The sequence below is a fragment of the Polypterus senegalus genome, chromosome 17 (assembly GCF_016835505.1).
Source record: "Polypterus senegalus isolate Bchr_013 chromosome 17, ASM1683550v1, whole genome shotgun sequence".
In the NCBI taxonomy this organism is placed as follows: domain Eukaryota; kingdom Metazoa; phylum Chordata; class Cladistia; order Polypteriformes; family Polypteridae; genus Polypterus; species Polypterus senegalus.
This window is the reverse complement of record NC_053170.1, coordinates 71,908,155-71,921,651: the sequence shown is the minus strand read 5'-3', so window position 1 is coordinate 71,921,651 and position 13,497 is coordinate 71,908,155. Positions and strand designations below refer to the sequence as shown.

The 13,497-nt window shown below is 38.3% G+C and overlaps 1 protein-coding gene across 1 annotated transcript in view; it reads left to right on the top strand.

The window, feature by feature from the left end:
• Window positions 1–13,497, top strand: part of col9a2 (procollagen, type IX, alpha 2) — a 119,341-nt gene that overhangs the window by 77,230 nt on the left and 28,614 nt on the right. Inside the window, exons 19-25 of the mRNA XM_039740290.1 lie at window positions 65–118; window positions 425–469; window positions 2,553–2,606; window positions 7,327–7,380; window positions 9,867–9,920; window positions 12,578–12,649; window positions 13,211–13,246. Coding sequence (XP_039596224.1) covers window positions 65–118; window positions 425–469; window positions 2,553–2,606; window positions 7,327–7,380; window positions 9,867–9,920; window positions 12,578–12,649; window positions 13,211–13,246 — 369 coding nt within the window. The remainder of the gene's footprint in view (window positions 1–64; window positions 119–424; window positions 470–2,552; window positions 2,607–7,326; window positions 7,381–9,866; window positions 9,921–12,577; window positions 12,650–13,210; window positions 13,247–13,497) is intronic.

The following is a 13,497-nucleotide window of genomic DNA, read 5'->3' as shown; positions in this document are numbered from 1 at the left end:
TAAGATTGTGTGTGTAACCAAACTGATCACTTGTGAAAATAATTAAAATATCTTTTATTTATAGGGTGCACCTGGACAACCGGGAATACCAGGACCCCCAGGTCATCAGGGGGCAGCTGTAAGTGCTCTTTGGTTGTTTTGCTGAGACTATATGTGGTGCAATGATTCAGTCCTTTTAAGGTAATATATCTTTATTATAGCTGATAGCTTGATCAGAGCTTAGCAACAGAAAGCTGCTTTCTGAATATATGTGAAGTGTTACGTGGGATTCTTTGTGATATCTTCATGTTCTGGCATAAACAATATTGGTGAAGAATGAACCACAATACAATAATAACACCACAAACACTGTTGTAGTAAAGAGGACTGAGTTTCAGGGTATGAGCTGTAAATGTCATATTTACTACTTTGTTTGTGTTTTTAGGGCTTGCCGGGTAGTCCAGGAATTAAGGGTGGTCCTGGTGACAAGGTAAGTTATTGATCAAGTTTTTTTCACTTGAGTGAGTGATTTGCTCATGTGGCTGTAATGCAGGTAGAGGTGTTTAACATAAAGTTGCTATTATTCATTGCATGCACTCCTTTATTTTCATTAAACTTTTATGTTTCTTTTTCTTGAATTGTATTCTGTAAGTTCACAAAGGACTAGTGACGGCTCCAGGATGTACACTACATGTACTAGGGTAGGCCTTCTGATACTGCCATTCCCTTTAGATCTTTTCCCAACTCTTCTCTTTTCAGTCTTGTAACTAGACAAGGACAAGAGTTTAATGCATATACATTCCCTGGCCACTTTATTAGGTACTCCAGTTCAACTGCTTTGTAACGCAAATCTCTAATCAGCCAATCACATGGCAGCAACTCAATGCATTTAGGTATGTAGACATTGTCTAGACGACCTGCTGAAGTTCAAACCGGTCATCAGAAGGGGGAAGAAAGGTGATTTAAATGACTTTGAACATTGCATGGTTATTGGAGCCAGACGGGCTGATGTGAGTATTTCAGAAACTGCTGTTCTACTGGGATTTTCATACACAACCATCTGTAGGGTTTATAGAAAATAGTCCAAAAAAGTGAAAATATCCAGTGAGCGGCAGTTGTTTGGGTGAAAATGACTTGTTAATGCCAAAGGTCAATGGAGAATGGCCAGACTGGTTCAAGCTGATAGAAAGGAAACAGTAACTCAAATAACCACTTGTTGCAACCAATCAACAACATTTATTTATATAGCAAGTTTTCATACAAATTATGTAGCTCAGTGCTTTACAAGATGAAGAAAGAAAAAAGAAAAAATACAAAAATAAGATTAGGAAATACTAAGTAACAAAGAATAAAGCAAGGTCTGATGGCCAAAAAAAATCTGCAGGGTTTCCAAGGCCACAAGACCACCCAGCCCCCACTGGGCATTCTACCTAACATGAATAATCTAAATCAGTCCTCATGGTTTCCAGGCTTCATGTGGAAGAATTAGATGATGATGGCCATGTGGACCTCTGGCCTTCAATCCATTAATGTAGGGATTGCACGGTGCTTTGATCAGGTGGTGGCGAGAGCATCTCTGAATGTACAACATGTCAAACCTTGAAGCAGATGGGCTACAGCAGCAGGAGACCACACCAAGTGCCACTCCTGTCAGCTAAGAACAAGCACCTGAGGCTACAATTTGCAAAATTGGACAATAGAAAATTGGAAAAGGATGGTAGCATCAGAATTTGGTGTCAACAGCATGAAAGCATGGAACATTCCTGCCTTGTATTGATGGTTCAGGCTGGTGCTGGTGGTGTAATGCTGTGGGGGATATTTTCTTGGCAAACTTTGGGCCCCTTGTTAACAACTGAGTATCATTTAAATGCCACAGCCTACCTGAGTATTGTTGCTGACCATGTCCATCCCTTTATGATCACAGTGTACCCATCTTCTGATGGCTGCTTCCAGGAAAACGAACCATGTCACTAAGCTTAAATAATCTCAAACTGGTTTCAATGATTTCACTGTACTGAAATCGTCTCCACAGTCACTAGATCTTAATCCAATAGAGCACCTTTGAGATATGGTGGAACGGGAGATTCGCATCATGGATGTTCAGCCGACAAATCTGTAGCAACTGTGTGATGCTGTTATGTCAATATGGACCAAACTCTCTTAGAAATATTTCAAGCAGCTTGTTGAATCTTTGCCACAAAGAATTACAGCAGTTCTGAAGCCAAAAGGGGGGTTCCTACCCAGTAATAGCAAAGTGTACCTAATGAACTGGCCGGTGAGTGTATATGTTTTTCGAAATGCTAACTGATTAGCTTCCTTGATACTTTTTGCTCTTCAAAAACTATTTTTGATCAGTGAATCATACCAAGTTTAGTACAGCAAATGTGCCTTTTAATACCATTGTGAAAGTCTGTGATGTCACCTTTACCAATCATGCTGCAAGAATGTTGTGAGTGCTTGTGAACTGTTGAATCAGTGAACCTTCATCTACTATTGGATTCCAAAAATGTATTTATTACATACATGAACAATATGACCAAATGCAAATTAAACAATAATACTTATATTTTTAGGGTGAGCCTGGACCACGTGGAATTCAAGGGTTATCAGGAGCATCTGGACCTCAGGTAGGTACAAACAGGAAAGCTGATTTCATTCAGTTCTTCCTCAAAGGCCACATAGAAAGGAGAAGAATAAAAGTAGATACTTCCTACTGTGCCTACAGTTGAACTGAATGTTATTAAAAACTTAAAGAAAAATTACCAATGGGAATATATTCAGAAATAAGATTAAAAAATAGGACTGTCATCCTAAAGACACTTTATGGATGAAAAATCAAAATTCTTAAAACTTATTTAACATATGTTAGAATACAACTCAGGTGTTCAGTTACAATATCTGACACTATTTGTAGAATATGTTTATATCACTTTTCAATTCTTTTGAGACATCTTAGAGTAAATTCCAGAAATGTCAATATATCTTTGGATCACTTCATGTGAAAATGCCCTTTTTTGATCAATCAAGGCTCCTAGCAACGTAGCTCTAAGAATCCTTGGATCCAGTGAGGTCCACCATGGTGCCAAGTTCATGCTCCTTGAATGGGAAGTTACTTTTAATATATGCTATTCTGTTACATAGAAGCATTTGAACTATTCATCATCCAGACTTCTCGCAATTATAAGTTTTAGAAGGAACCAAGCAGTGCATGGAGATCTCTCCTCAGCCTTTGAAAATCCAAAAGAGGCTTTGTGCTACATTGTATTCAGATACATACCAGATCTCCAAGGTGAGCAGTTTCTGACATGTTAGAAGAGTGCAGGTAAGGGAAGATGGAAACTCACATTACATTTTTAGGATAACAGCTGGCTTGAAGAGCTAAGTCAGTAAGGCCAGGGTTCAAAGCAGGGCTGCATACAACGGCAAATGATTATGGAAGGTGAAAAATAGAATGAGGTGTTTTGAAACAAAGGAAGATTTAATGTGTCAAACTTGACAAAATACAGAAATATTTGTAGAAGCCCAACATAAAATGGTTAGTCATTCGGTTTGATTTAAATATTACAACTGCCAGAACCTCTGGAACAAAATACTGCTCTACAGAGTAGAAGCCACAAAGCTAAGTGAACATCTGCCAAGAACAGTGTATACAGGATTTGGGACAGAGGAAGGATCTACGTCTCATGCATTCTATTTGTCTGACAAGGTTACTCATGGTAACAGCAAAGGCAGTTATTCTGGAGTTGTGGTTTCAGTTACTTTATGAGTTAACTAATAGGAGCACCCAGCACAGCCCTGGGTGGAATTAAATGCAGGAGCAGTCATTAAATAAATCCCACATTTGGAAGACCTTTGGCCCTAAAACAAAATTTCAGCGATTACACCGGTTGTGAGAAGTAACTGCATATCTGTGTTGAGTCCCAGAAATGCACCTTAGAGGCAGGTGAAGTCACTAAGTTCCCTGGGAGGAAAATGTTTAAAAACGAATCATAGCCTATGGTCTTCCCCTGTACAAATAGGGAATATGTCAAAACTTTGAGGGAGATATGTTCAACCATGTGCATTTTGAATACTAGACAAACACTTTCAACTTTATATAGTACTAGGGGGCTTTACCCACTGCTCACTTCACTTGCCAACCCCGGGCCTGCGCTATGCGCCAGCCACTTCGCGTCTCTGTCACTCGCGTATGTGAATTTCACTTTCACCAAACAGCAAATATTTTAATTCTCACGGATACGCCTCTTCATTGGGAAGAAACACTACTTTTCTTAGATGGCAACACGAATTGGATCACAGGTATCAAACTCCAGGGCTGGAGGGCCGCTGTGGGGGCAGGTTTTCTTTCTAACCCTTTTCCTAATCAGTGTCCAGTTTTCACTGCTAATTAACTTCTTTTCCGTCTATTTTAATAGCCCTGTTTTTAAGGATTAAGTCTTCTGAATTGATTCTTTTCTTCATTAAATGACAGCCAAACAGAAATGAGACATGAAACGAGCCAACAGATGACCAGCTAAATTGGGGCTTCAAACTCCAACCAGTTCCTAAATGAGAAGCTGATTCTTGCTGTTAATTAAACCCATTATTCAATTCCATGGCTTGTTGCTGCTCTCTTTTTGCCACAGCAGACATTTCCAAAACTGTTGATATTCTGTTTTTTTCTAAGAACTTCTAAAATGTTTTGGTGTCCTGAGGGATCAACCTTACTGAGAACGTCATCTTTATTTTCATATTTTGTTTGATGGGTACAGGTGAGCTGGTCATGTCCTACTTGTTTTATGTCTCATTACTGTCTGGTTGCTCATTAAAGAAAAAACAACTAAGGGGCCTGAGTCAAGCTAATTAAAGCTAAGGCTAAAGAAGTTAATTAGCGTCAAATACTGGTCACTAATTAAGAAGATGGTTATAATGAAAACCTGCAGCCACTGCGGCCCTTCAGGACTGGAGTTCGACACCCCTGAATTAGATGATCTACAAGTCTCTGACTTAAAGTTTAAATCCGAACAATAGATTCGATCTCTTTTAGCTGTTCTGTTATTTCACCGAGTAACAATTTCCATTCTTTTGCACTAATGCGATCTTTACTATCATTTTTTGAGAATTTCAGATTTTATTACTTTCATTATCTCTAACCTGCTCTGCATGTGTATCGCAGCAACTTTTTAAAACCTCTTTATGACGTTCTACTTTGTCATCTGCTCTTTGTCTTTTATTTCCAGCCCTGGGCATGGTTAAATCTATTGGCACAAAGTCTCATCTCGCGGGACATGACAGCATCTTTCTGAAAAAGTCACATCTCATCCCAGGCTAAAAAGTCTTGTCTTGTCCCGGGATTTTTTTATGATAATAGAGAGATATTATATAACTGATTGATACTGATGACCATAATGGCTGATATAATTGAGAAGAAATATGATAACCTCTCTTCATTCCAAATTTGTACTTTAAAGGCTGCATTTTGAACTTCATTCTGCTCATACTTTCTGTAGATGGCTGAAAATAAAATTACAGTAATGCTGATTATAGATGATGAAAGATATCAGAGTTCATGATTTAGCTAAAAAAGGCTATAATGGACCCAAGTGATGTTACACAGCAGACTAACATTTCATTTTCTAAACTCACTTTGAAAAATACCTTCAAAATCAATTTGACATCTCAAAATGGTCATTTGGCTAGCTACACTGATCATGACCTCGGTCTCACCCATGGCAAGTCTCTACTGAATTTAAAATGGACACTTTCTGTCCTTTGATCCAGTAAATGAGCAAAGTGTGTTCAGTAATGGATGACTGGACCTGTGTGTGAAAACTCTAGGTGCACATATGGATGAACAGACTCTAGATTCTCATTTCACTCCACTTTATCTCAAGTTACCTTGGTCAATGATTATCTTTGAATGTAAAATAAATATGAAAAGACCACTTACATTTGCCTAAAAACGAGTCAATCTAGCAGTTATCCTACATCGCAAAGTTGCATGGAAGAGGTCCAGAATATATTTAGCAGTGATCCATGTTCTTCACTTCTGAATGACCCTCTGTTTTAGAATAACTTTATGAGTGAACTTTCTAAGTGAAGTGTGGTGGAGGGCACATGTAGCAAAAATAATTGAGCGGCAGGGCACCTTTGGAATTTTGCATGCGCTAATATGTTATGGTGCTGAAAAGGGCTATGCTCCACCAGAAACTCAATGTTCCCCCACCCACCAGCACGCATGAAACTCCAAGGAACCACCCTCTGCTATTCAATTCTTTGTAGGTGCACTTGAAACACCAAGAGGGACCATCCCACTCTTCGATATTGTGATCTGGCAAGTCAAGCTAAAATGTGGACAATACAGAGTGAATGATTGGTCTGGTTCCATAAGTTCTTGATTTATTGGGTACATTATACAAGATGTGCCTTTGCTATATATAAATATTCCTGTACATTTATTTAAAATGAGCTTAACCCTGTTTTGAAATAGAAGCCATCTTTATTGTAGTGAAGACTTGGCCCAGTATTTCTCATCATACTAAAGATTTCTCCCCTTTCATTCACATTCACACCCAGAGCACACTCTTGCAATGCTCTATATAATGTAGTCTGTTCAAATGCCCTATGGACTTGATACTCCAAATCATGACCAATCACTGCTTATTTGTGTAGGAAATGCGTTGTCTCAGAAAATAAAACCATTGATGTTGTGTAGATAATGTGTGCACCTCTAAATTCTCAATACATATGTTTTCATCTACAAGGTAATGCCAAAAATTGTCTGCAGTCTTCAGTATATTTATAATTTGTCTGCTTTTATTTTTATAGAGTTTATTAGAGTATCATTTTCAACATTGTCTTGTAGTCTAGTGGTCACTCTTTTTTTCCACAACAGCACAGGCATTTTTAATATCATCAACAATATTGGACACAGACAGATGACCTCATTCTTGATTTTCTCAGTTAATTAGTAGATATTTGGTTGTTTCATACTGTGCTGTACTATGGCTGTTTTCCTTCAGTCTGCAAGAATGGGTTAACAGCACGCTGCTTTAATTTGGTGCATGTGAAAGTGGTAGCCATGTTAAAAAAGGTTTAAATCTCCATTAGTCAGCCAGTCTAGTCTGGGTCAGTAGTAGCAGCACCATAGATAAAGAAAGCTCACACATACAGGCAGAACTCCTCTTGTATCCAACAATATCAAAAAGTAAAGAGAAATTATTGTGGATACTTTTGACTTATCCTCATACGTATATCAGCCCTTGGCCTCTTGTAGTGAAACAGAACTGCAGTGGGAATTATGCAACAGCATACACTATGGTCAACTGTATTCAGTTTGTAAACTCCATTGTTTTTCCTTTTTTGCAGGGTGAACCAGGTATACCTGGTGAGGCTGGCATGGAAGGAGTCCCTGGTGCAAAAGTAAGAATGTAGATTTTTTGTTACAATTTTTCTTTTCACCCATCTATCCATTCATCAGCTTTCTGTTGCTTCTTGGGGTCTGGTTCTAGATTGTGGGGGCAGCAGTCCTAGTAAAGATGCCCATAGAGCCCTTTCCCCTTTTCCAAATCTTCCTGTGGGATACTAAGGCGTTCCCAGGTCAGCCGAGAGATATAATCTCAAAAGTGTGTCCTGAGTCTGCCCCGAGGCCTCCTCCCAGTTGGACCTCCACATAGAGGTGTCCAGGAGGCATCCTAATCAGATGCCTGAACCACCTCATATAGCTCCTTTTGATGCGACTCCCCTTTCAGCTTCTCTTGAATGTCTGTGCTTCTCCCCCTATCTCTAAGGCTGAGCTTGTGTTATTACAGTTGTGCTTGAAAGTTTGTGAACCCTTTAGAATTTTCTATATTTCTGCATAAATATGACCTAAACCATCATCAGATTTTCACTCAAGTCCAAAAAGTAGATAAAAAGACACCAGTTAAACAAATGAGACAAAAAAATATTATACTTGGTCATTTATTTATTGAGGAAAATGATTGAATATTACATATTTGTGAGTGGCAAAAGTATGTGAACCTTTGCTTTCAGTATCTGGTGTGACCCCCCTTTGCAGCAATAACTGCAACTAAACGTTTCTGATAACTTTTGATTGTTCCTGCACACCAGCTTGGAGAGATTTTAGCCCATTCCTCCGTACAGAACAGCTTCAACTCTGGGATGTTGGTGGGTTTCCTCACACTAACTGCTCACTTCAGGTCCTTCCACAACATTTCGATTGGATTAAAGTCAGGACTTTGACTTGGCCATTCCAAAACAACTTTATTCTTCTTTAACCATTCTTTGGTAGAACGACTTGTGTGCTTAAGGTCGTTGTCTTGCTGCATGACCCACCTTCTCTTGGGATTCAGTTCATGGACAGATGTCCTGACATTTTCCTTTAGAATTCTCTGATATAAATCAGAATTCATTGTTCCATCAACGAAGGCAAGCCGTCCTGGCTCAGATGCAGCAAAACAGGCCCAAACCATGATACTACCACCACCATGTTTCACAGATGGGATAAGGTTCTTATGCTGGAATGCAGGGTTTTCCTTTCTCCAAACATAACGCTTTTCATTTAAACCAAAAAATTTCTATTTTGGTCTCATCCGTCCACAAAACATTCTTCCAATAGCCTTCTGGTTTGTCCATGTGATCTTTAGCAAACTGCAGATGAGCCGTAATGTTTTTTTTTGGAGAGCAGTGGCTTTCTCCTCATAACCCTACCATGCACACCATTGTTGTTCAGTGTTCTCCTGATGGTGAACTCATGAACATGAACATTAGCCAATGTGAGAGAGGCCTTCAGTTGCTTAGAAGTTACCCTGGGGTCCTTTGTGACCTCATCGACTATTACACACCTTTCTCATGAGTGATCTTTGTTGGTCGACCACTCCTGGGTAGGATAACAATGGTCTTGAATTTCCTCCATTTGTACACAATCTGCGTGACTGTGGATTGGTGGAGTCCAAACTCTTTAGAGATGATTTTGTAACCTTTTCCAGCCTGATGAGCATAAATAACTCTTTTTCTGAGGTCCTCAGAAATCTCCTTTGTTTTTGCCATGATACACTTCCACAAACATGTGTTGTGAAGAGCAGACTTTGATAGATCCCTGTTCTTTAAATAACACAGGGTGCCCACTCACACCTGATTGTCATCCCATTGATTAAAAACACCTGACTTGAATTTCACCTTCAAACTAACTGCTAATCCTAGAGATTCATATACTTTTGCCACTCACAAATATGTAATATTCGATCATTTTCCTTGATAAATAAATGACCAAGTATAATATTTTTGTCTCATTTGTTTAACTGGTTTCTATTTATCTACTTTTAGGACTTGAGTGAAAATCTGATGATGTTTTAGGTCATATGTATGCAGAAATATATAAAATTATAAAGGGTTCACAAATTTTCAAGCACAACTGTATATCTTCTCCATTTTTTCAAGTTTTTCTTCCACATTTCAGTGATGTACATTTTGAAATTAAAGATTACTTTAATTACAGTGGACTCATTGTGAGTGAATGTGTTAGGAATCCTATGAGGATTAGTGTCTGCCCTGTGCCCAGTGCTGCTTGGGTAGTTCTTCACTCCCAACAGCCATGAAACAGAATAAGAAGTTCCAGAAAATGGATGTATGAATGGAGTAAATCAGTACACCGACTGAACTAGTCTATCTTGTCTCCTTTGTCTGAATATTACACTATAAAATAATACATTTCTGAAAATGTGACATCAGTGAGGAATACATTACCATTTAGAAAGAAAACATAACAAAGCAGTTTTTGGCCTGTACAAGAGCTAATAGGTTTGCTTTCATGGACTTGCATGTTGGTGATGAGAATGCCAAGCTATCTGGAATCTAAATGTTTGTTTTCTTGTTAATGTTGATATTGTTTTTCTTTTCCTCTGTAGGGTGACAGGGGGCAAAGGGGTCCTGTCGGTCCTCCAGGTCTAGCTGGTAAAGTAGTAAGTATTTATTTTTCTAATAGCAGCGAGCAATGTTCTCTGCCAAAGAAAAAAACATAAGTAGTTTTGTTTGAGAGAAAGTCTTAAAATTGTGGAGAGATTCAGGGTGTGGGAATAGGCCTTATGCAAAAGTTGCACAATATTTTATAGTTAAAACATTCTAAAGAAGACCAACCTGACATAAAGTGTGGCATTTCAGCTGTTGCAGAAGAGCTCACGTCAATTTGGGACAGTCAGGAAAACATCACAGTGCACACAGAAACTGCATATTTACCTTGTAACATCAGAACCCCAGTGTGTGACTTTGTGTCCTGTGAAGTTAGATGAAGTAATTTGAGACATTTGCAAACCGCTGCTTCCAACAAAGCTTCCAAAAAGGCTCCTTAAATGAAATTGGGATTAAAGGCTCTTCCAAACTAGTCAAGTAATTTAGAGGGTCAGGTTACCATAGTTTCTACTCTCTCATCATTGATTGGCAGAAGCAGTGAAAGATAATGGAAAAATCAGTTTACTGTGTACAGTATATTGCAAAAAACAGATCATTTCTATCTGGAGGAGGGCTAGTTGGGAACATTCTTACTAGACTTTCGTTCTGGATTTATGCAGGTTGCACAGGTTTATACCACCAGGTATTTATGGGTCTAAAAGTGTCATTAGTGAACACCAACCACATAGAGGAAATAGCATAGAATCACCTAAATTGTTACATTGACACTTGGATAGCATACAGACAGAGGAAGACTGGGTCCGAAGAAATTTAATGTAAGTAAATAGGAAGTATTATATGTCCAAAATAGAAATGTTGCATTTTGAAAACAGAACAGAAGGTTTGAAACTTGAAAATGACACCTTATGAGAAGGATCTAGAAGTCATAATGGACTCACCACTGTCTACATCAAGATGGTGTACAAAAGTGATTAAGAGGATTAATAATAGTAATGCTCAGACAGAGAGTATGCAGGTTGTATACATTTTAATTTTATTGTGGCTTCCATTGTTTTAAGTATAAAGCTAATCCAAACCCAAACACCCTGTACAGGTTCTTCTGAAGCATTAGGGAATGAGTAAGCAAAAGCTGCTTCACCATGGTTTTCCATGACTAGGGTCTGTCTTGAGACGTTTTTAGGCACATGGGGCGAGCAGACTTTTCTATTCATTGGTTGTGGTGGAACTCACCTTCCCCTTCCAGTGACCAATACGTGACAGGCACAGGACAGGAGCTTTACCCTCATTACCAAGTACTGCTGTCCCTCAACTACAAAATACATTTTCAAGCATACATTTCATATCATTTTTCCTCCATCTCAAAAGTTTCTCACTGCAACATTCCAGTGGGCATGCATGTCAAATGAGTTCCAGCAAAACAGCAATAGATTTCTGTTTTTCGGTCCATCACAATGATGGTAGGTCACACTTTTTCCTGATCTAGTGGGTTCCCATCTTTGAAGCTTTTCTTGTTAAGGGCGATTTTGTTTTTGACAGGGGCTGACTGAGGGAAATCTTTCATTGTAAAATTTAAAATGCTTCTGACATCGGAACTTTTAAAACAATTGTAGAAGTTTGGTATCCCAAGCGTTCTACCTTTTTTCACTTGGTATGAATGGACAATCAAACTGATATTCCCAGAGCTTTCAGGCCGCAGTGGTAACTGCTGTGCCACTGTGCTGTCCACGGGGTTTACAGTAGGATACAAATGTTTAGGACCCTACATTTAAACTAACCTTCTGAAATGATTAAGTGCAAAAGTAATAAGAATATGTTAAAGTAAATGAAAAGTTTGATTCTCTGGCTATAATAAAGTGTGTAATCTTAAAGGCTGTTTGTGGATTATATAGTAGACTACCAGATTACCCTGTGGCTTCGCTCACTAAGTGGAAGGGAAAAATTTGTGTCTTTCATGAGGCAACGGCATTAATGCCGTCTGAACAACACATCCCATGTGATTCAAATTTAACCCTCTGTGCTTGGCAGTACTCACACATGATGTCCATTTCTCCTATTGTAACTTTTGGATGTAATAATCTTTTTCAATGATATAATTGAATCCCTCCATATACAGACCCTGACACCTGTGTGACGGGGTAGCCTGTGAATACTGCATCCGTCAAATTTGATTCTGTTCAGCACATTGTTCGGGTATTTGTGAGGCCGTCAATTGTGATTGTCGTATACATTGATCAGCGAGCCTGCAAGCCTTCTCTCTCGATCTGCTTCTGTCACACTTTCTCTGTGTAACCCGACTGTAGTGGTCATACGTAATTTCCGTATCAAACACGAGTGCATTATAATATGTTCTGTGGTCATACATAATTTCTGTTTCAAATTCGAAAAGAATTTTATATATATAAATTCTAGAATGTATACTGACTATAATCAATCTTTAATCGGTATCTCTCATTTGATTAAGATTCATGAACAAAAGATTGATTGTATTTTTTTTTTAATTTTTCACTTCCTGTCAACTGCCTGTAGGGAGAAATTACCTTTACTCATTGAAATCCTAGCCTGCTCGTGCCGGGTGGACTGTGCTTTCCTTATCACTGGCTTATAAACCTCAGGAATCTAATAACATAAATATTCTATCTGTTTCAATGCAAATAAATATAAATACAAAGTGCATTCTTATTAATGTTTTATTTTCCCTAAAATTTTCTAGGGTGTAAAAGGTGAACGTGGTCCTATGGGAATACCAGGACCTCAAGGACTGCCTGGGGTGAAAGGTGATAAAGTAAGTATTTAAAAATGTGCATCATTTTCTACTACTATTAAGATAAAAATGTACACCTAATTCGTTCTGATCCAGTTCAAGTTTAGCATCGTGGATACAGAATACAGTCAATAACCTGCAGACTTTTTTTAGGGATAAAATTGATCCTGTCTGTACTCTTCCCAAACCTTTTTTCCTCATTTTACTGCTGTGGAAAAAGTTTGATTAATATTTTACATTGAATTCAGCCCGAATTGACAGTAAAAATTATTTAGCTGAGTGATCTCCAGATTCCAGTACAGAGGAGCTTTTTGCAGGGTTTGTCCACTAGATGGCAGAATTAGCTCATGTAGTGTGGTGTTTTGAAGCTCTGACTGAACCTTCACTCGCAGGACCTGCACCTTGTTGAAGGGTGGGCAGCATTTAGGCCTCCTCACTGATCGCATAACTAGCAACTCTCTTGCCAGGCATTCGTTACTCCCTAAAACCTTCTAAAAATGAAAACTGCATGTACAAATATTTGGTGCATATCTTTCAAAAATTAAGCCTTGGTTTCTATCTTTTTTTCTCTTTTTTTCACAGGGTTTTCAAGGAAAAGTAGGACCAAAAGGGGATTTTGTAAGTATAATGTAAACACATATTGTCTGGTTTCTTTATGTGATTTCTAGCGCACTTTAAGGCTATTTTGTCATTTTTTTTTTCTCTTGTTCTTCTTCTGCATTATTGTACATTTTGAACTGTATATCATAAGTCTTTGCAATGCGATATACTGTATCTCATTACTACTGCCATGTCTACTCATTTTATTTTAGAGAATTATTGTGTGCTTTATGAGAAGAAAGCATAAACAACATTACATTACTATGTAA